Source organism: Castor canadensis, chromosome 13, assembly GCF_047511655.1.
Source record: "Castor canadensis chromosome 13, mCasCan1.hap1v2, whole genome shotgun sequence".
NCBI lineage: Eukaryota > Metazoa > Chordata > Mammalia > Rodentia > Castoridae > Castor > Castor canadensis.
In genome coordinates this window covers 77,748,960-77,771,849 of record NC_133398.1, presented here as the reverse complement: position 1 = coordinate 77,771,849, position 22,890 = coordinate 77,748,960, and the positions used below count along the sequence as shown (strand labels likewise).

Below are 22,890 nucleotides of genomic sequence, written 5' to 3'. Positions count from 1 at the left end.
ATTTGTAGGCTTTAGTCTTTTTTTTTTTTTTTTTAGTACTGGGGGTTGAATTTATGGGCTCACGATTGCTGGGCAAGTGCACTACTGCTTGATTGGCACCTGCTGTCCTTTTTAGCTTTAGTTATTTTCCATGCCGTTTTGCAGGGGCTGACCTCAGACCATAATCCTCTTCCCTGAGCTTTCTGTGTAGCTGGCATTACAGAAGTGCACTACCATGCAGGGTAACTGAGCACATGACATGCAAATAATAATAGCTAAGAGTTAGTAGTCTTACAGCTCCCTGTGAATGATGAATTAATACTTCCTCCTTTTATTATTCTTTCTTTTTGGTGGCACTGTGGTTTGAACTCAGGGCCTCATACTTGCTAGGCAGGTGCTCTTACTGCTTTAGCCTCTCCACCAGCCCTACTTTCTCCTTTTAAAAGATAACAGACTGAGATTGAGAAACTTGCTCTGGCTTAGATAATAAGCCACAGAGTCAGGATTCTTAGCCATGTTGCTCTGTTACCTCTCGGGGAACTTGAGGAGCCTCAAAGGTTCCTTTCCCCAGTTCACAAAATGCTATGATAGAGGCTGGTACAGTCACTGCTGGTCTGGCTCTTCTGGGTTGTGGTGTATATGCAAGTAAGTAACAATTCAGGACGGTAGTGTCTTAGAAAGACATCAATGTTTTTAGGGCAGTTGTTAAAGAGATTAACTCCTGAGCTTAACATGGTGAAACAAAGCAGCGAATGGTCAGATGAGAGCTTGCTTAGGAGAGGGCATCGCTGAGGATCACTTCTTAGGAGTGGTAGGGCATCCTAGCTAAAAAAGGATTAGATGGCTGATGCTGTCATGCCTATGACTAGCCTAAGCTAATGACAGCTAATCGTCACTCTTGTGTTCTGTAACATTTCAAATCATTCTGTCTCTCTCCTCTCTTTCTGTCTCTCTGATTGCACTGGGGTTTGGACCTTGTGCTTGCCAGTCAGGCACTCTACCACTTGAGCCATGACCCCAGCTCTTTTTGCTTTAGGTAGTTTTCAGATAGGGTTTTGTGTTTATACTCTGATTGGCTTGGACCTCTATTCTCCCATTTAGGTCTCCTTCATGGCTTGGCATAACAGGCATGCACCTTCATGCCAGCTATTGGTTGAGATGAGGTCTCATGAACTTTTCGTCCAAGCTGGCCTCTAACTGTGATCCTCCCAATCTCTGCCTTCCTAGTAACTAGGATTACAAGTGTGAGCCACTATGCCTGGCCTCCAGATTGTATACTTTTAATTGCTATAATTCAGAATCCTATGTGCAGTTCTTGTATTCAGATCTACAAGAGTCTTAGCAGACTTCTGGTCTCCCCCTAATTACACAAAGAGGGAAACGAAGGTAACATTTGCTTAAGGTGTATCCCCAGGTATCTAAGAGGGACAGCTGGACCCTCTTCTTTTGGTTCTTCCACACTGTCTCTACCTGCCTTTGCTATTTCACTTTGAATATCATCACTTTGGATACTTGTTGAAATTTTCCTGTTTATACCAACAACATTTTTCCTTTAGTGAGAACCCAAATTCAGTGGATAGCATTTGTTCTTTCTTTATAGAGAGCATCTTTCTATTTATAATTTCTTCATTCTTCATTTGCTGGAATAAACTTTTATGGGACAAAGTAACAATGACATTTATTAGAATATATTTTTAAATCATTGTTTTTTTTGCAGTAGAAGCTAAGAATGCAAACAATTCAGCTTAGGCCTAAGGAAATAACCCTACTAAATAAGTCTAAGGAAACTTCAAAGCACAACTTGCAAAATGAAACTTGGAGGAGACTTCTACTTACCTATTTCAGTCATTGTTATCCCTGGTGCTAACTGCCCATTGTTGAAAGAGCTATAGGTAAACAAGTTGGGTACAGATGTGAGGTCATAGATAGGTTCTTGCTTTATCTGTTTGATTCCAGTCATGTCCAGTCCTGACTGATCGGGGGATGGCTGACCAGAATCTACGTTGTAATAACCCTCAGACTTGGGCAGGTCAATGACATGCCCATTGGCATAAGTGCCGCTGGTCTCGTTGCTCAGGTTGCTCAGGCCGTTGCTGATGCTGTTGCTGTACACCCTAGCCAGGGCCTCCGCCTCCCCACTCTGCTGCTGCCTCTGCTCCTGCAGCCGCTGTTGGTGCTTCTGCACCTCCGCATACAGGCTGTCCCTCTGCTTCTTGGACATCCTCCCGAACTTCACAGCTGGGTTGGTGAGAAAAGCAGAGAACAGCATGTGAGGTTGTCATTCTCATCAACCATGCCAAGTCTAAGTGGCAGGGTTCCTGTGCCATCAGCATGAAATAGACTCCCACCACCATGTCTTAAGTGTCCATTCATTTACACTCCATTTGGGGAAAGGTTATGTATGGAGGGTGTGTGTCTTGGTTTATGTCATGGTAAAAACTAAACCTGAGTGTGTCAGTCAGCTTTCTGTCACTGTAACGAATACCTGAGCCAATCAGGTTTATTTTGACTCATAGTTTTAAAGAGGTCAGCATATGGATGAGTGGACCCATTGCTTTTGGGCCTGTGGTGAGGCAGCACATCATGACGGAGAGTGTGTGGTGGAACACACTCATGTCAAGGAAGAAAAGAGAGGAGATGAAGGGGCTGGGTTCCCTTAGCTCCTTGAGGGACATGCCCCGAATGACCTAAGACTTCACCCTAGACTCCATCTCCTAAAGGTTCCACAGTCTCCCAATAACACTAAGCTGAGGACCAAGCCTTAAACATATGGGCTTTTGGGAGACATTTAAGATCCAAATTATGGGACTATGTCAGGATGATATGTAAAAAGTGCATGCATTTGTTATAGCCATGAAGTTACAAGTTATACTGGTTATTCTTTTTCACTTGTGAAACACACATATACACAAACACTCACTACAAAACCAACAAATTGTATCTGCTATTAAAATGTTCACCAACAATCATTATCAAATTTTTCCACTAAGCAATTGGATTACTTGGTTCTTGGGAAGGACCCCATAATTTCACTTTGAGACCTATTCGTAAATAATATGCTGAGTAGACCAAGAATGTATGGCAGAGTGAGAAACACAATTTTAAGTAAACCACATCATTTGCCTTCAGCTGGATTTGGTAGCAAAAGATAAGAATCTTTAGAAAACAGCAATTTGTGCATGCAATGCCCAGCAAGTGAGCTAACAGTAACTATCCTACTCATCCTATTAGTCCCAAGTTTTACTTTGCTTATCTCTTCCAGAAAAATCCATAGTCTTTCTGAAGAAAAATAAGAACGAGGCTTTGCAAGTAGTCACCAAGTAATACAAGAGGCTTGCATTTTGATGTCTTGTTTCTCACTTTAGGGAGCTTAACCTCTGGAACTGTTACAGACACTGACATTTTACCTCATGAGCTGCCAACTTCCCTTTAGCATGTGAGCATCCTGAGTCTTAGGGCTGCCTAATTTGAGGGATTCTGTACTACTCAGCTCATGTTAATGGTGGAAGTGGGACAAACTTGGAACCTCTCCTCTGAGTTTGTTTTGTCTTCTTTGGTGATAATGTTCTCATCACCTGTTGGGAGTTCCCAGAATGCAGAAAGAAGGAAGTGGAAGGTAGAAAAAGGGTTTGTTCCTGGATTCAGTCACTAGGGTTCGTACTCCTCTGAGAATAACTAACGGGTGAAGTGCTCAAGAGCTCACAGAGAAGATTCATGCTGTGAAGGTGCTGCCATTTACTCCCTAAATTCTTCAGAATTCATTTTCTCCTTTCATTGGTACAATGCCACCAAATTTTATCTGAGCATGGGATAATCAGAAAGGAGACCACACTTCACAGGCACTTTCCCACTGAGAGGACTGGCTAACTGATTAAGTTAAGATTACTAGGAAGTAAATGGATGTGTTGTATATGCTTGCAGGTATAGGGGCATGCATTTTCCTCCTTGCTTGCTGGTTGTGAATATGAGGGCTGGATTTAGAGAAGCCCAAACTCTTCCTATTTTTTCCTTAATTGTTCTCAGAAATCATCCTACATTTGACTGCATGAGTAGGAAAACCAAGTGGTAATTATCCAGTAATTTTTCTGAATGAAGACAATCAGATTAATTCCCATCAAACTCTCTTTTCCTTAGCAGTTGTGTCTTTTATTGGGTCTTGAACCATTTAGATCACTGTGTTTAACCTGGTTTGTAGAGACACTGTCTTTATAAGATTAAGTTTCACAGAGATAAATTTATTTGATTACTAATTGCAGTGATATATCCAGTTTGTCTATGGGATGATTTCTACAATAACTTTTAGGGAAATCTTTTTCTATACTTTTAATCTTTCCAAATAATTTACAACATGCTATTCTGTAGGAGAAAAAACTTTTTTTGCATTAGAAAAATTAAACAACAACAAATATTGATTCTGAAGACACTCTCCTATCTCTAAGACATGTTTCTTTATTTGATGACATTGACGTATGTTCAGAACCATTCTTTATTGCACTTATAGAGGTGAATACAAAGATTGTTTTTATTGCTATAGGTTTAAATATTTGTTTAGGCTGGAGTATATCTACTTTCTGACATATTTTAGTAGAGTAGGGACATTTATTTGTTTAAAATTCATAAGAATTAAAAATTGAAAATGAGAAACTCTTTCAACACAGAGTCCAAAATGTTTCTTTTTAAAAACACTTTCCATTTAATTCTTGCTTTAGATTTCTATATAGTCTATATCTAGATGAAATATATTTTACAGAAGACGGATTGCATTAATACCTTGGATTCTTCCCACCTATGTTCTTCCATGTTCTTCCCCATATCTGTTTGCCCTGCCCTTTCATTCTGTGCATGCCCACTTCCCATCCTTTGACCCATAGTCCTGTAATCTGCCTGGGTCAATGGGATATTGATAAGTGTGATATAAATCAGAGACTTGGAAAGGGCTTGTGTGATTGGGCCTCTCACAATAGTGAGAACCTGCCTGAGCTAGCTCACTGAAGAGTAAGATCTGTGAAGCCAGTTCAGCCTCCTCAGTCATCCAAGCAAGGCCAACTATGGTCAGCAGTGCCACAGAACTGACCTGTAGCTGACGCATGCAGAATTGTGCTGTTAACCATAGTCATCATAATTAAAGTTAACAATGTCAAAAAAAAAAAAGTATGCTGCCAGGAACTCTGCTCTGCTAAATATCCATAAACTCAACAGAGAAGAGCTATGCCTTTTAAAAGTGATCAACTAACTTCTCAGGTCACTGAGCAACTGGAATATTTAGAAACGACTTAAAGCTCTACTACATTTTAGAATTATCAGACTTCATCCTAAATCAAGGACTTCATTGACAGTGACTATAATAGTATTCCAGAATGAATTTTCCATTCGTTTCAGAAACACTGATGAGCTGGTGTTGTGGTTTTATGTCTCTTTTCCTGAAATAAAAGTGTGACATATTTTGGGAAAAATTACAGTGCATGGCGAAAATATACCTACCAAAATTCCTAGGTGTATAAATAATCCCGTCACTATTTATAAATACGTTTATTATATTCATAGTCCTACTTAAACAAAGATTATATTAGGGTTATATTCTCAAACATTTGCATTCTTCTTATCACTACCAATTGATGAGAATGGCACAAATTTTAGATGTTTGCCCCTCTCAAACTTGAATTATTCTGCTAATAGCATTCACTTGAATATAGAGGCAGCCTCTTGTTAAACTGCTACCCTTTAAAGAAACCAGCACAATTCTGTATACATTGCAAGTGCTTTATAAATATTCAGTGATGATGATATTTGCTCATGATATGCTCTTAACCCTCATTCAATTCCACACAGGCAAAGAACAATTTTATATCAGAAATCACTTCATTTTTATGGGGGCTGTGGGATTCTAAATGGAATGGAAGCTTTTAGAGTAACTAAAAATGAACTCATTGCTCCTTCAATGATTTCTAGTCACTACTACATTACACCTGGACAAGTAGTTTTGGTGAAGTAGATATTCCTAGAGCCAGGCATATGGGACAGAAAGCAAATGCACAGAGCAAACTGAATGCCACTTTATCTTTGAGGAAAGGTAGTAGGTTGTGGAAAGAAGTTAGGCACAAGGGCAAATTGCCTGGGTTCTAGTACTACTGTTAACACATTTTGAAAGTACTTGCTTAGTCAGCAGATGGGGAGGATAGGTAAAACGTCACAGGAGAAACTCTACCTGTTATGCTTGGTCCCTGACTAGACATAGCTAATAAATTATAACTTCAGGGCTTTTGGATTCTTTAATTCCACATACTAGGCATTATTTATCAGTAGCAGCTAAAGCCTAATCAGCTTCCCTGATATTTGTATATTTATTTGGTGTAAGGTACCCTTCAAAGTCATGATTTTGACCAACTTCCTCTCTATGACATAGTAAAGAAGCTTTTCCCCTTTAGAATAATTATTTTTGAACTCTGTCTTCTCCTTCCTGTTCCTCTCCCTATCCTTCTCCTCCTCCTTCCTTTTCTTCTTCTGAGCTTTTCTCCTTGAATAATTATTTTTGTCTGCTTGAAGCCCTTCTTCTTCCTGTTCTTCCTCCTCTTCTCCTCCTTCTCCTCCTTTTCTCCTCTTCCTCCTCCTCTTTTTTTCTCCTCCTCCTCCTGCTTAGAATAATTACTTTTGTTTTCTCAAGTTCCTTCCTCTCTTACCATCCTCTCCTCCAATCATTTCTTTTCATGACATGATTAGGATGCATTTTGGAAGGTGATCCTGAACCTCATTTAAAATGGCATTGCCTTTACTCTCTAGGTTCCTTAGACACTATATTGTTTTTATTTGCATAGGGGTATATGTGCTGCAGTGAATTTTTTCCTCCTTGAGAACAGATTGTGGCTTTATCCATTAAGTGACCCTTCTACTCTCCCAACACAATTCTTTTATGTCATGGAATTCAGAAATCTGTTAGACTTTGTGAAATGATGTTGTTAAATCCCTGAATCTGTGCTGGGCCATATGCTCATCTCTTGTCCATCATTCTGTTTGGCAGACAAACCCACAAGACCAGCCTTCCCCAAAGGGATACTCCCTTGATTTCAGGGAGAAATAGCAAAGATAAATATACCCAATGACTTATCTTTTTCACAACTATCAATGGACCTTTTCAGATACTTTCAATCAGCATGCTGCCTCCACATGGGAGAAATGAAGTACGAAATCAACTCAAATTGCTAAAGATTTTCACTAAATAAATTCAGAGATTCATTTAACCCTGTCTCTCCACTTTGTTTGCCTTAGTTCTATAGAAGTACACACTTCTATAACTTTACCCTAGGTGTAAATTTATGTGAGTAGTGAGATCAGGAAAACCAATAAAATAAAAAATTAGTTGATAGGAAAATTTTGAAAGTGTAATCTCTGCAGTTTTAAAAGCTTCCTATAAACTGAAGGGCTCAAGTCCAGATTTGCCCCCTTGCTCCACAAGTTTGTCTTACAAGTGTACTTTTGTGCAAGACAAGTTTAGATTGATTGGGAATTAGAGAAAAGGTAATCTAATAACTCATTAAACCCCTATAAACTAAGGGACAGTGCATATTAATTATCTCTTATTTTTTTTAACTTGGAAGTTTCTTTCTTTTTTTCTATATCTCTATTACCCTGAACTTTGACTTGACTAGAAGAAATATGACCAGGGTTCCAGAATCTATCGATATGTGAAAATAGAGTAAGTGCCAAGGGCATTGTTTGTGTCTCTGTCTCCAGGTGGAAGAGAATTCCATGGTTCAGTCTACAAGCATTTAGGTGCCTGATTTTAAATAGATCCTCAGGATACAGTGGAAACACATAAATGGACCAGGGTTCAAGGCCACTTATAATCTGCTACAAGACAGCTATGACCAATGTCGGTAGGGAAAGAAATATTGTATGTGAATGACTAAAGATGGAAGAAAAGCTAAGTGAAATTTTTTGTTCATCTTGTTTGAGTTTATTCATCTTCTTTCAGTAAAGTAAAAATTTTAGTTGGGGAGCCAGCCCCCCCCATTTGGTTAGGTGTGAAGGAGGAACACACATGTGTGTCATATTCTTCATCATTTCATCACAGCTCAGAATATTCCTGATCTTTTTCTGGGGACATGTGACCAGCCAGCTGAGTTTCTGAACTTCCTATAGAAGCATGTTCTGCTCTCCACAAGAAACTTGCATACCAGTTAGACCTTCCCAGTGACCAAATGGCCCCTGTTTTCCTGGGACTTTCTGGTTTTAGCTCTGAAAGTCACACATCTTAGAAGACCCCTCATTTATAAAAAATCTGGACAGATGGTGACCTTCAGACTGTGTGACTTTCACTTAACCTGAAGAGCACCAGCTTCTCCAGAAGTCATAGTAAAACCTCCTCTTTCTTAGTTCTTAGGCAATCCTATATTTTATATGTCCTTTCTTTGCTTCTTAATTCACTACTAGCACTGTTTTTTTGCTTTTTAATTTTTGTCCCCAATTCCCACATTTAAGATTCTTCCTGTGGCTTAAATATCCTGTAATAAAACATCCATTTGAAAACCCTAAAGTGAGACCTAGAAAGATAGTGCCTTACCATCTCTCGACATTCCTAGGGCAAGACACTTCTGCAGTCTGCAGTGTTGGCAGCGGTTTCTGTTGGTCCTGTCAATTAAACAGTTTCTCTGCCTTGGGCAGGAGTAGGAGGCATTGTTCTGTTGGCTCCTCCTAAAGAATCCCTAGAGTGAGAAAGAGAAGGGGAGGGAAACATTTACAAGAAGGGAAATATTAACATATACACTTGCTTTATTTTTTTGGAGTGACCGTAACTGAGTTTAGTTTTTAAAACACTTTGAATACTTCTTGGATAGCTTGCAGATGTTTCTGGGCAGAAAATACGTGCTATCTGGCGAGGCAATGGTATCTTCATTTATTCATTCATTCAATGAATGTTTACTAAAAACCTTTATGAACTGTGGTGTTCTTTGCAGAGTTTCTTCCCCCCAACAGCAGTGTGGAAGGAGTGGAAAAGAAGTGTATCACTGCTAAATGAAATATGATGAAATTTGAGGGGCATAGGGGTCAAGGCCAGAGCCAAGTGCTGTGTTAGTGAGCCCTTTAGGGTTCTGGTAGCAGCCCAGCCTTGAAGAGTGTGTCCTCTGTATGTGCTACTCTTTTCCTAGTTTCTAAGATACATTTTTCGCCAGCTGGAAAAAAAATCAATTTGGCCAGGATGTATCTGGAAAGTTATTTTATACCAATGATGTACTTTATAACCATGTCTTTGAGTAAAGGAACTACTGAATACAAACTCTTCAAGAAAAAATAAGCAATAAGTAAATTCTGAACAAATGATTTGCCCTTAGGTCATTGAATATAGATCTTCATACAAGTATGTTTGGGTCCTTCTGGTACAAAATAAACTGCCAGGGACCAAACCCTACCCTTCTAAATCTGCAGCCTTTGTCTAAAGATAAAGATTTATTTTTCAATTCTTTATCTGTCACCTTCCTTTAGTTTCATTTCCCCTCTTGTGGAAAATAAGCATTTTCTCCAGAGATATAAAAGTTATCATTTATTCCTTCATTCTCCCTTGTAACCAGTTTCCCTAGTCACTCTTTGCTCTTGAATTACCTACAACAAAATAGTCAAAGTGCAAAGTGCCAAGAGCAAAATAATGGTCTAAAATAGATGTACGAAGAAAAACTTAGGAAAAGGTAATCCACAATATCAGCTTTTGGAAGTAGAAAGCCTCTGAGAGGTCTGGTATGGGTCCTCTAACTTCTTTTAAACACCTGTTGTTTCCACAGGAGGGCTGTTTCTTCAGCAGGACTGGAACTAAGTGAAACTGGTGAGGCAGTCTCCTTGGCTATGAACTTTATGTTTCACCAAAAAAAGTCTGGTAATTAGGAAAATAATATTTTTAACAAAGTGTGTTAAAAATCAACATTAATGTAAAAAATTACCAATGCTTTAAAGACAGGATTTATATACTGATTTTCATTTTGTCTTGGATTACAATATGGCTCTGTGAAGAGGATTTTGGTGACCTGGATGGAGGCTTAGAAATAGCCATGTGGCTAAGGATCTTTTAAAGAAAAAGAGAGTCCCAGTTGGTTTTGTGGTGTAAGCCCAAACCCAGTCAACAAGGAATAGTTTCACTTTCACATTTCCATGCGTATCATTTATTACTGGACCAGTGATGACAGAGAGAGACATCTGATTGTCCAGTTTGACATAGAGATCATATAGAAGCTCCAGGGGTTGATATAAGGTGCTTCATAAACCATTAAAACTATCAAAGAGCGTTATCTCAGTGCATTGGTCTTGATTAAGGACAACTTGAAACTTACATTTAAAGAAAGAACTGAGTAGTTTTTAATCTTTGGATACTACAGCATTAGCAAAAGCTGACAGAAAAGATTTTTCTGAAGTCACAGTTACAAGCCTTAACTTAAGGCCAGTTCAATGTCAATTATGACGCATTTCTTACTTATCTGTTGCTTGTTATTGCAAATGCAGTTTTTGGCATGAAAAAGAGATTGTTTCACATTTTTGAATAAAAAGGAATTGATTAAGTGTGTGAACTGAATTGATGTTATTTAAAATGGGTCGAATATATTGACTCAAAAACAGTTATAGAAACACAGAAGCTGATTAAAATTTGCTGATATGGACATCTAATTCTGAAGGAGATTTCTTGAGTTTTCTATTTGAAGAAAATGTATCATATTCACAAATAGATGGGTTTCTGTGAAATAAGAATAGTATAGGGTATAATCATTTTGAGTAAAACCTTAGAGAAGTCTTCAGAGTATTAGCATAATTTCTCTGATTGTGGATCCTTCCTTATTTATTAACTGAGTGATTGATTGATTAATGGCACTGGGTTTGAACTCAGGGCCTCACATTTGATAGGTGTGAGCTCTACTACTAGAGCCACATCCCCAGCCCTGGATGATGAGAAGATGACAAGAGCTGAAACACTTGTTACTTGGCTATTGACATGTTAGATATGTTTGTTCAGTATTTACATCTTTTAGAAATTATTGTTTTAAGTGTTTTTCTCCTTAACATAAATAAAGTCCATATTTTGAAATCAGACATTTTCCAAATAAGCCTTATCCAATGATACATTGAATATTTTCACTTTGGAATTAATCTAAAAACAGTTTTAGTGGATGTTAGGTAAACTAGCCTACAGCTCTTGAAATTACAGAACAATCCGCAGAGTGGTAGAAATGCCTTCAGTGAAGAGGGTTTGGATTCCTGAATAACTTGTTGTTTTTGTTTTTTGAGTTTTTTTTTTTTTTGGTCGTATTGGGACTTGAACTCAGAGCCTTATGCTTGCTAGGCAGGTGCTCTGCTACTTGAGCCATTCTGCCAGCCCCCAAATCACCAGGGTTTATGAAAAAAAAAAACCCTATTTGTTTATCTGCCTCGGGAAAGAAATAACTTATTCAAGGAGGGTAAAAAGATTGCCATCTTATAATTTGGCTTTGTTTCTTTTATTGAAAACAATTGCATTAAGGTAGATGATATACAATTTTTTAAAAAAATACGCTAGATCATTTAATAAGACATTGAATCTTATACAGCCTAGAAGCTCAAGGAACTAGTGATAAGTACTGACTGGGAAACTAGTGAGTAGAATTGCTAATTACATTTCTGTATAGTAATACAGCAACAATAACAATCCAGTGAAGCATAAAACAAAGAGGCATTAATCATTCTTAGTTGTAGTTCTGAAGAACAGAATACAAGGAACATCTCATGGGGTTCAAATACAGATGATTACTGATCCTCCCAAAAGCAAATTAGTATATTGAGTTTCCTCTTGCTCCCACTTTATGCTATTTATTTTTCTCTTCTTTGCATTTTCAATTCTAGAAATCATACTTTTTTCAGACTATCGTGAATGTCAATGTTTCACACAATACCACAATATGACAGTTTTGGTATGTTTTATCCCATTCCTTTTAAAACTCTCTTAAGATTAAGATTGGCCCTTAGGAGGCTGGGGAGGTAGCTCAGTGGTATAACACTTGCCTAGCACACACAAGGCCATGGTTCAATTGCCAGCACGACAAAAAAGATGGTTGCTGACTAACTTTTACATAGTGAGTTTCAGAGCAGCCTGGGCTACAGAGTGAGACCTTGTCTCCACCTCCTTTCCCTGTCCAAAACGAAAGAAAAAAAATGGATCCCATAATCTACAACTGTACTCTACCTCTTCTGTTTACCACCCTTGAATGAATGATTCACTTTACTTGTATCTTGCCAGAAATATAATTGCTCTTCCCAATAACTTTTCCACCACATCACCATTTCCTCCCAGACAGTAGCTACATTTTATTTGTTCTGGTTACATGTGGGCCTTCAAATTAGTCGTTGATTCCCCCTCTCTGTTTAGTTTCTCACTCCTTCCTTCTAAGGATTAATTTAAAAAAACTTACTGTTAAATTTAAAATTTCTTTTGTTTTAGATTAAATTTATGTTAACTAAATTATGTTAACTATTGCTCTAACTCTGTATTTTAGAAACAATTTACTAAAAGGAATGAGTTGGAGGGAGCACTGGACCGAGTGTGAAAAACTTTGTGGTTTTGGCTAGCTCTTTACTAACTACATCAGTGACATCACTCAGTGACATAATCTTGTTTCTATCTCAGGACTTCATTGAGAATTGAAGAGGTTGTGGATCACTTTTACTTGACTTTGGGATCATATGGTTTACTTCTAACATTCCATGCTTCCACTTTTCTTTTTCTAGAATGTGAGAATAAAGAATGGTTGTATGTATATTGTAGCTATCACATGACTCCTCTTTCTCAGATGGACACATAATATATGCCCATTAGCTTGTAGTCTTTATTTTAATCTTTAGTTCTGTTATATAGTAATAAGTCTGTGGATTTACTTGAGACAATATGGCAAAAGCAGCAAGAGTCAATTTTTATATCTCTGTAAATGTGAATAATTTAAACCTTTAAGAAAACATCCTTTTTTTAAGGAGCAGCTGACCAGTTAAGACAAAAACAGGTAAAAGGCAAAGAACAGAGAATCAATCAATCAATCACCAAACCAGAATTTCTGAGTGTCAGGGGCAGGCACAAGCATTGTTTAGCAGACTTTCTTTAAGGTGTCACCACTTACGTTGTGAGGCACACAGGTGCCTGGGGCAAGCACAGAACAGTGTTTTGTGAAAGTCCCTACCTTGCAGCCTTCACAAGTGATGACTCCGTAGTGGATCCCGGAGGATTTATCACCACAAATTTTGCATGGTATCACTTCGATTTGTGCTGAAAGGTGAAAAAAGGCATTTTGAGTTTGCAAAGTTGTCTTCTTTCTCCTTCCTGTTGCCCTCCCTGTTGATCCCTGACATGATGTTTGTGTTTAAGGATGATAGGGTGGGACTGGTAAAGTGGGGACCATCTATTACTATTCGACTGGCCTTCCCAAGCTTCTTCTAAACGAAAGGCCATGCGTTCACCACTGTTGGCTTTGTTTTTCTCATACTAAAAATAATATAAGCAGAAACTAGAAGTTTTCTAAACTGTTTTCTCTTTTGTAAACTTGACCTTGAAATAATGTGACACAAGACTTTCTTGAATCCAAGCCTTCAGATTTCTTATTTTCCACTCAAAATATGCCACTTAGAGTTTCACATGCTTTATCTCAATATTTTAAATAAGCAAATAAACTAAAACCAGGGCATGGAATCATGTTGACTTTATACATTTATGTGGCTTGATGTTTACTTATGAAAATGTCAATAAAATGAACAAGCTTAATATTTAGTGAGAATGCTATTTCCACTAAGAGATCAAAGACTGATGACACAGGATAAGCTATGGTAATGAGTCTAATAATCAAATTGATAAAACAAAATTAATACATGGATAAATCAGAGAAAAAGAATTATGCTGTTTTTGAGTGTGAATTTAACACTCAAAAGATGAAGCCATTTCAATTTGAAGATTGGGTGGAATTTTGTTAGTCTGAAGAGAAAGCAAGAGGCACTGAATAAAAAAGGACTGGAGGTCTGGAGTAATCATGGTTTGTAATCCTACAATAAATTGCTGGTAATGGAAGTTTGGGTGATAGAGGGGATGCATAGAGGGATGAGGTCAGAGTTTATAGCTCCTAGAAACAAGTAGAAGGCTAACTAATGGCCACTCCTGAAGTGAGTGTTAGGAGATGGTTACATCAGAGGTAGTACAAAGGGAGAGAAAGAAGTGTGTACAAAGATGATTCAAAGTTAGAAGTGAGATGACATGATGGAAGAAGGGATGGAAACTGATGAAGAATTGAAGGTGACTTCTATATTTCTAGCCTGGAAGTGAGATAAAATAGTAGGCTTATCAAAAAGGGAGGTGTTTATAGAATATGACTGAGCATGGGATTTCCATTTTGGATGTGTGCAATTTGGTGGGATGTCTTGTAGACATCTACAAAGATGATTTTAAGAATTTGTCACAGAGGTTATTTAGAATATAGCAATCCCCTATGTCTCTGATATTATCTCAGAGTTGTTAAAATTATGCACAATAAGATCTATTTTCTCTCCCAATTTAAAATAATTATGCAAAATAAACCTCAAAATTCTTTGTACATCAATCTGTCACTCACATACTTTTTTATAGTTTTTCAGTTTTAAATATACAAAACAAATAAATGCAAGATATTATCCTCTTTTTGTTATTATTTTACATTAAAAAGATAATTTTTAATTTTAGGGTAGCCCATTAAGCTTTCAAAATTAGATATTTCACAGAAAGTTTATGTCATCTTTATAACTAAAACATTCAAGGTAGAGTAATGGGGATGAATATGAGTAAAATATTTTATATGCATGTATGAAAATGTCACAATGAAATCCATTATTTTGTGCAATTTTATATTCACTAATAATAAAAAATTCCAATACTCTGTTCCTAGGACTCAGGTGATGCTTTTTGAGTTTTCATGAGAAGTGATAACCAGAAATTAGCCATATTTCTCAATAGTTTATTCAGTAATTCATTCTCTGATTCTTACAAAAAACAAAGTGAGAATATAATTTGGGATTCCTATCTTACTTTGAGAGCACCATCTAAAGAGCTAATGATAAAACATCTAGAAAGACTTAAAATACTTATTAGACTAACTATATTTGTTGGCTTCTGCTTCTTTCAGCTTTCAGATTACATGAATTAGTACTCATTTTCAAGATTTTGTGATGGGGAAGGAGATGAGGTATGATGCTATTCTGTTCTCTTCCTCCTTGATTCCAGTCCTTAATCTAATGATTGGGCCATGGCTAAGATAAAAATCCATGAATTTATGTTTTATGGTTTGTAAATATAAAGCTGTGCCAACAAACTTCATAGATTTGTGAAGATTAAATGGATACATCATTTTGAAAAACCTTGTAAAAAGCCAAGAGTTACAGACTGGCAATCTTTATCATCGTTATATCATCGTTGTCATCGTCATTGCTAACTGGTTTTTCTAATGCTTTTGGACAAGAAATACCACAATCCATATCACTATCCCATTATTAAAGATCTCATCATTTTATTTTATTTTTTGAAGGGAATATCTCATCATTCTAAAGTAACCTAATGAATGACACTATAAGTTATTCATACTATGGAAATTTTCAGCAATAACCTTTAAAACAGTGGATTATTTATAATTATTATGAAATCGACTGAAAAATCCCAGGTATCCATTGTATAGTTTTTGGCTTATATAATATTAAGTCAGAAGCTCTCTTTGCATAAATTACTCCCCAGGGAGTAGCTTACACGTGGGGAGAATCTGCGTTCTTAATTATAAAATGACTTAACTTTAAAGGAAATGAAAATAGAGGTAATTTGCCCCCTAGGGTGTAAGAAGACATTTTTGAAAGGCACAAAGGTTATCTTACACAACTTCAGAAGTATAAATGAGATCAGGAACATTTGATAGAGCATCTGCATATTTATACATATTTATAATCCTGGCTTAATATGTAATCCTAAAGAGCCACAAACACTTTAACAGCATTTTAAAGAAGTCACTTAAAAGGGTCTATGTGTTTTGCTGTGTGTGAGAAGGGGTTATCAGTTTGGAAACCTTAACACCATTTTTACTTATAGTAGAACAAGTCACCTGAGATTTATTTAGAGAAGAAGATAAATTTAAATAATTTAAAGTACTAGTCATTTTGCTTTTCTCTCAGTTGAAAAAATAAACTGCTCTGAGCTACAACTTTATACTTCATACTATGTATTTTAAAAAGCACATCTTTAATACAATCTTTTTTCAGATATTAATTAAGTCAATAGATCACATTATTGCTCCAGTGTTTGCCATTTCTAAATGTCTTGCCATTATAACAGGACAGAGCTTGACAGAGCTTCTGACTTAATATCACCAGAAGCCAAGAACCATACAAATGGATACCTGTTTTTTTAAAGATGATTTTATAATAATTATAGATAACCCGCTTGCCATCTCATTACACTTAACTTCCCATGGAACTGTCTTAGTGAATGTAGATCTTGTAGCATCCCATTGTCATGGATTCAAACTGAACATCTTGGGAGGATTTGGTGGCATAGACCTCACCAGCTGTGACAATGAAGATGACAGAAGGAAATCAGGGAGGGAGCTTTGCCTCTAACTTTTGCTTGACTCATTGATTTAGTCAACATGCATTTCTTAAGAGACAAACTTAGAGGAGCCGAAGTGCCCTGAGAGATGGCTTGAGATTCACTCATTTTCCATTTTGTCTATTTCTTGTATTTTTCTCTTGTTTATATTTCTCTATTGGCAATCCTTTTTTGTAGACTATAGCTAAAGTTTCATATACCGATTAAATTTTTTGTTTATAGAAGCAATGATATATAGATTTTTCCTTTTTTAAAAACAATATTCTCAGCATGTCACTGTTGTGAAAGATTTAAAATAATTGGATTACTGTACCTTACGTGAAAATTATTTGTGAAGTACAACTAATTTTAAATCCCATGATTCAGCAAACAGATCCTTCTCAACAATTAGGAATGTATTGAATTTGTCTCCCTTGTTGAAGTTGGAACTTCTTTCTCCCCAGCATGCCTGGAAGGTTCCTTCTTTTCAGAGCCCCCTGCCAAACTTTGTACAAACTCACCAAGTTTCAGTTCTTTCTGCTTATGGAAATGTACACATTTTCAGTTCTGCCCCCTCTGAACCTCTGCTGGTGATAGCAGGTGCCAAGGTTGGATAAACTAATCCAGACTAACAAGTTAACTAGAAAGTGAATCACTTTGGTGTACCAAAACATCTTAACTCCTAAAATCATGGTAGGATTGGTGGTGACATTGAACCTTTTCAGTACTTTCTGGTTAGAGGAACATTTCTACTACATATGCTCTTGTGGCTCCATTCTCACCAATTCAACTCTTCCAACTCTACCTGGTCATTTTTATATTCTGGGTATTATAAGTCAGGACAGGGACAAGTTCATACTTCTTTTTTTGTTTTCAATGTTTTTAAAGGAGGCTTTTTTTGTGACTCCTTAAATCATGATCCTAAACTTTTTTTGCCTTTTGGTATAAGTAAGAGATTTGGCACACTTGTTTTTATAAAAGAGGATTTATAAAATTCTGGTTTTTCATATTTGGGGTGAAAAGAAGAAATTGAATCTTGAGAAGGGAAAGAGGATTATAATTTGGAAAGGCGCCCCTCCCCACATGATTCTGAAATAACATAATAAGATCCTTTTCAGAATTAAATGAATCAGACTACTAGTCAGGAATTCTTTCTACCATGTAAACCACCTGCAAAGACAAAAACAAAATAAAATAAAGCAAAAACCAAAAAACTTGGGACAGGTCAGATCTGAAAATAGTGCGATGTAAACCCTATATTTGTTTTCTGGCTTTTGGTCTGGGGCTATACTTTGCAGGATCTTTTGTTTTAGTCCTTTTTTTTTTTTTTTTTGGCCTTGAGGGAAATAAGAAGCTTCTACCAGGCTATACATTCTGGACACTGGACATTCTATCCCTGGACATAGCACAGGTTACATTCCTGGACGCTGGACTTGTTACTTTCTGTTTTCCATAACTTTACAGTTATGCTAAAAGTGGACAGAGCAATTAAATCTTTTAATGTCTGAGTGAAGCACAATTTACACATGTAAAAATTTCCAATAAAGATGACTATTTTGGTTAAAAAATCCCTTTGCAGATGGTCGCAGTAGGCCAAGTTGTATCTCATCTACCCAAATTGTATCTCACCCACCATCTGTGACAAATTCAAGTTAAAATCTCTGTTTGTACTCTATCCCTCTCTTACTGGCAGATTGACAAGTATCTACCTCTTTAGGTACAAAATCTGATGTCATAGAACAACAGACTTGAAGAATGATAATGGGGCAAGAATTCTTGAGACCTGGTTCCACTGTAACTGTGCGTCATTAAGACAGGAGCCTCAAGGATGGGCAGGGGTGGAGGTGGCGGGGGAGAGGAGAGGAAGATGGGGCGGAAACATGCAAACTAAAAGGAAAAATCTTGAGCATTTGCCCTTATATCATGGTAGATAATGATTTTTAAGGTTCTTGACATTGGATCAAGATCATGTCCACGTATACCTCTTCAGTGCAGCATGTCTTAATGCTAGCTTCCTACTTAAATACACAATATGGTGTATGAAGTTCAGAGCACTCTGTACTGCTCTCACATATGCCAGCATCTGGGGTTTACTTCTCAGACTCTTCTCTATAATACTCTGGGTGGTGGACTGTGTTCCACTTGGTTGATAGAAAGCTCTTGAATGATTTAGAGATACAGTTAGCTTTACATTGTATAGTTCCTTATACTGCATGTTAATGGAAGCTAGATTAAGAGAAAAATGTTAGCATATGTAAATGGCAAAAATGATTTTTTTCAAAAGTTTAATTTGTAGGATGATGATGGTGGGGACCCATTTATCTTTTACATATAATAATTTACTCCCACAGAGTTGCTTGCTGACTCAGAGGACTGAAAGAATAGAAAATGAGATCAACAAATGGCAATGACAGCAATTGGTACAATCACTCAAAGCAATTGTAGTAGTATCCTCTTATCTACAGTTTCACTCTTTGTTACCTGAGGTTAATCATAGTCTGAAAATATTAACTAGGAAACTGCAGAAGTGAACAGTTAATAAATTTTAAATTGGTTGCTGTTCTGAGTAGCCTGCCCCATTCCATCCTGCTCAGATGAATTAATTCCCATTAAACACATCTTGTCCTGATGATGTTTTAATTATGAGATAACATGTGCATAGGGCATGACATCATTCAGGTTGAGAACAGTTAATGTCTTCCATCCACTGCTTATGGTATTTCTGAAGATGAGGGGCTTTGACATAACTTGGGAGCATGTTAAAAATGCAGACTATCAAAGGGATGACAATTCCTTTGTCCAGTGTATCCACACTGTATATGGTACCTATGGTGAATCATTTAGGAATCATCTTGGTTATTAGACTGACTGTTGTGGTATTAATATGCTGCAGCAATTTTTCCATTTTACTATTAGTTGTTAATCTTGTACAGTGCCTAACTTAAGCTTTATCATAGGTCTGTATTTATAGAAACGAATCATAGCAGATGTAGGGTTTGGTACTACACACTATTTCAGGTATCTACTGAGGAGTCTTGGAATGTACACACCACAGATAAGGGAGGAATTCTGCACTGATAATAAGTCACACATTGTCCCTGTCAGCAAATTGAATCATTTCTGTAAGTTGTAGTGGTTTTAAACTCATAATTTCTGAATTTCCATTAAGCACATCTTGTCCCGTCATTGTTTTAATCATGAGATAATATGTACATAGGACCTGACATTGTTCAGGATGAAAGAAGTTAATGTCTTCTATGATTGCTCACAGGGCTTTCTGTAGAGAGGGGCTTTGCCATAGCCCTATGAGCACATTAGAAATGCAGACTACCAACACTCACCCAAGACCAACTGTAGCAGAATTTGCTTTTTAACAAGCTCCCCAGGGCAACATTCAAGTTTGAAAAGCTCTGTTCTATGATGTCCAGGAATTCACACTTGTAGCTACTCTGAGAACTGAGGGGATTTTTAATTTTCTTAACATAAAGATAAAATCTTCACAGGACTCTGAAAAGGCAATCTTTTTTATTGTCTTTTAGATGTTCCATTTGGCTCATAAAGGCAGTAAGACAATTGGAGAGTTAGAAGCAAAGACATCCCCAACACTCTTGCTACTAACTGCCAAGGCAGAAGAATGACAGCCTGCATATTTCAGAAACATCTTGCATTACTGTGCTTAACACAGTAATGGACCTGGGGTCCTTTGCAGATTTAAGGATTGTTAGCTGACCATGTATCTCCTTCACCTCCTTCACATTCTAACACCGTATGGTAGTGGCTCCTCCCTCTTCTATAGACTCACTCTTGGATGAGTGAGCCACAAGCTCACTCTGTGGGTACTCAATGCAAATCTGTACTTAAAAATATGCACTCTTGAAAAAAATTGTTAACAATACAAATTCCTACCCTCCCTCTCTCCCTCCCTCCTTTCCTTCCTTCTATCTTCCTTTTTTGTTTTTTTGACAGTCTTACTATGTGCTCCAGGTTGGCTTCAGACTCATTAAGTAGCTCAGGTTAGCATTCAAACATCTTCCCTCACCCTCCTGAGTACTGGGATTACAGGTCTGAAGCACAATACTCAGCTGAGAAGTACTGTTTCTCTACACTTTAAAAATTGAATTGCACAAAGTTTACTTCTTTAGGTGAAGGTGGGGAGGTCAAGCAATTTTTTTTTCAGCTACCCATGGTCATTTTAGAAATGCAACATTCAAAAGTCTGCAGATTAGTTAACACAGAATCTGTTTATCATGCTGGACATTCATGCATTCCTTTCTGTCCTAAAACTGCCCTGAGACCTGCTGACTTTAAGTGTGTGTCTTACCAGCAGCAATGGTGTTATCTGGTGCTCAGTAAGAATGCAGACACTTAGGTCCTGTCCCTATACACATCTCTGCTTGAAATGAGCAGTAAAGTTTTAGAAGTTCTGTAGTAGAGAAAGGCAAGACATTCTGCAATTTACCTCTTAAGATGTCTGCCTCTAAGCCCCAACTGTCTGTGAAAGGAACTTAATATTTTTTTAAAGTATTCCATTTGATAGCTAATTTTTCCAGTTATAAGAAGAATACGGCAATTATTTTCTTCAGTGGATAAAACTTGTTGATATTTTTTTCATACCCTTTTCTAGCTTCCATTTAGTTGAAACTCTCAGTAGGAAGCTCTTATTTATGTACCATCACTTTCATTGAAGAAGAGGAAGAATGGAGAAACTCACAAAACAGCTCCCGTAGATGACTCAGAATGATCAGGCAGAGTTTATTCCCTGGAGAATAATTCAAAAAGGGCAAAATACCTCTTTTCAGAAAACAAACAAAAAATACATATAGTTTTTCTTTATTTTTTAAAGACTGCAATTTAAAAAACAGAAAAAGTTCCAGAGTGTTGTAAATGTGGGTAAAGAACAACAATTTTCTACCAGGAGGAGATTTTTTTCAAGATATGCCAATAAAAGAAAGATACAAGAAGGAATGGGATATTCATAATTGTTCTTTTTCTGATGTCAATGAAATGGAAGTGTAGAGAAAATTAACGGAAGGAATCCCATGCCTGATGACCTAGCTTCCCCTCACCTATTGAAATAAATAGAAAGTACAAATTACGAAAAACATTTGACCAGCTCTAGAAATGAGGAAGGGGTGTCAACTACAGGGCAGGAATTTCAAGGAATTTTTACCAACTGAAGTACACATAGCACCACACTGAAGATGTTTTTAGAGCACTAGTGTGTGGGTTTCTAACTGGAAGTAAAATGGCGGGAGAAAACCCTGGGCTTTATCTCAAGAGATGAAAGACAAGGCAGCACACTAATGTCAGTGGAATGGATCTGGCTTTTCTCCCTGGTATTGATGCCTCAGCTCTTTAGAGGACTAGAAATGCTTGGGTTTGTGCCCAGCTGCAGAAGCCTCCTACAGTGTGGAAATTCAGCACTTAGCCAGTGGGAGATCCCTATAGGCCTCTGTCATCACCCCTCTGCTAGGGCTGCTTGGGCTACAACAGATTGGAATTGATGTTATGTAGAATTTTTCTCCTTAATTTGTTTTAGAATTCAAGGACTTACACAGTGACACAAATCTCTGAAAGACGCCAACCCACCTTCTCCTTGGATAACAACTGAAAATACAAGTTGAACATTCCTGGTCCAAAAATCTGAAATCAGAAATGTTCCAAGATCTGAAACTTTTTGAGCCCCAACATAATGGTACAAATGGAAAATTCTATGCTTGACCTCACGTGATAGCTTGCTGTCAAAATACAGATGCATTAGTATATTGAAAACACAGCCTTTCTATTTTAAAAATCAATTACATTAAGATAATGAAGAGATAAGTGACAGAGTTGGACAAAATGTTGTCAAACACATATTTGATAAAGATCATATGCTCCCAATATACAAAGAACTCCTAAAATTGAAAAATGAGAGAAAGATCTAAATGGCCACTTCTTAAAAGATATATGAATGCCAAATAGATGTATGAAAATATACTGAATAGTACATATATTAGTGACTTGCAAATTAAAGGTACTGTCACATACCTATTAGGATGACTATAATCTAAAAAACTGATAATAATACAACATGCTAGAGAGGATGCTGAGCCAAAGAATGCTCATATTGCTGGTGGAGGGCAAGATGGTCTACATACACACTTGGGGTGGCAGTTTGGTAGTTTTTACAAAGTTAAACTTACTTTGACCAGCCATTGTGCTTGTAGTCATTTACTACCTGAGTTAAAAACTTATGTCCATACACAAAGCTGTGTATGAGTGCTAATTTTATTCATAATCAGCCCAAACTAGAAACAATCAAGATGCCTTTCAAGGGGAGAATGGACAAA

General features: G+C 37.1%; 1 protein-coding gene across 1 annotated transcript in view; it reads right to left on the bottom strand.

Moving 5' to 3' along the window:
- Rorb (RAR related orphan receptor B) overlaps positions 1-22,890 on the bottom strand; it is a 185,095-nt gene that overhangs the window by 44,131 nt on the left and 118,074 nt on the right. The window contains exons 2-4 of the mRNA XM_074052052.1: positions 13,155-13,240; positions 8,537-8,678; positions 1,816-2,217 (exon numbers count right to left, since the gene is read on the bottom strand). Coding sequence (XP_073908153.1) covers positions 1,816-2,217; positions 8,537-8,678; positions 13,155-13,240 — 630 coding nt within the window. The remainder of the gene's footprint in view (positions 1-1,815; positions 2,218-8,536; positions 8,679-13,154; positions 13,241-22,890) is intronic.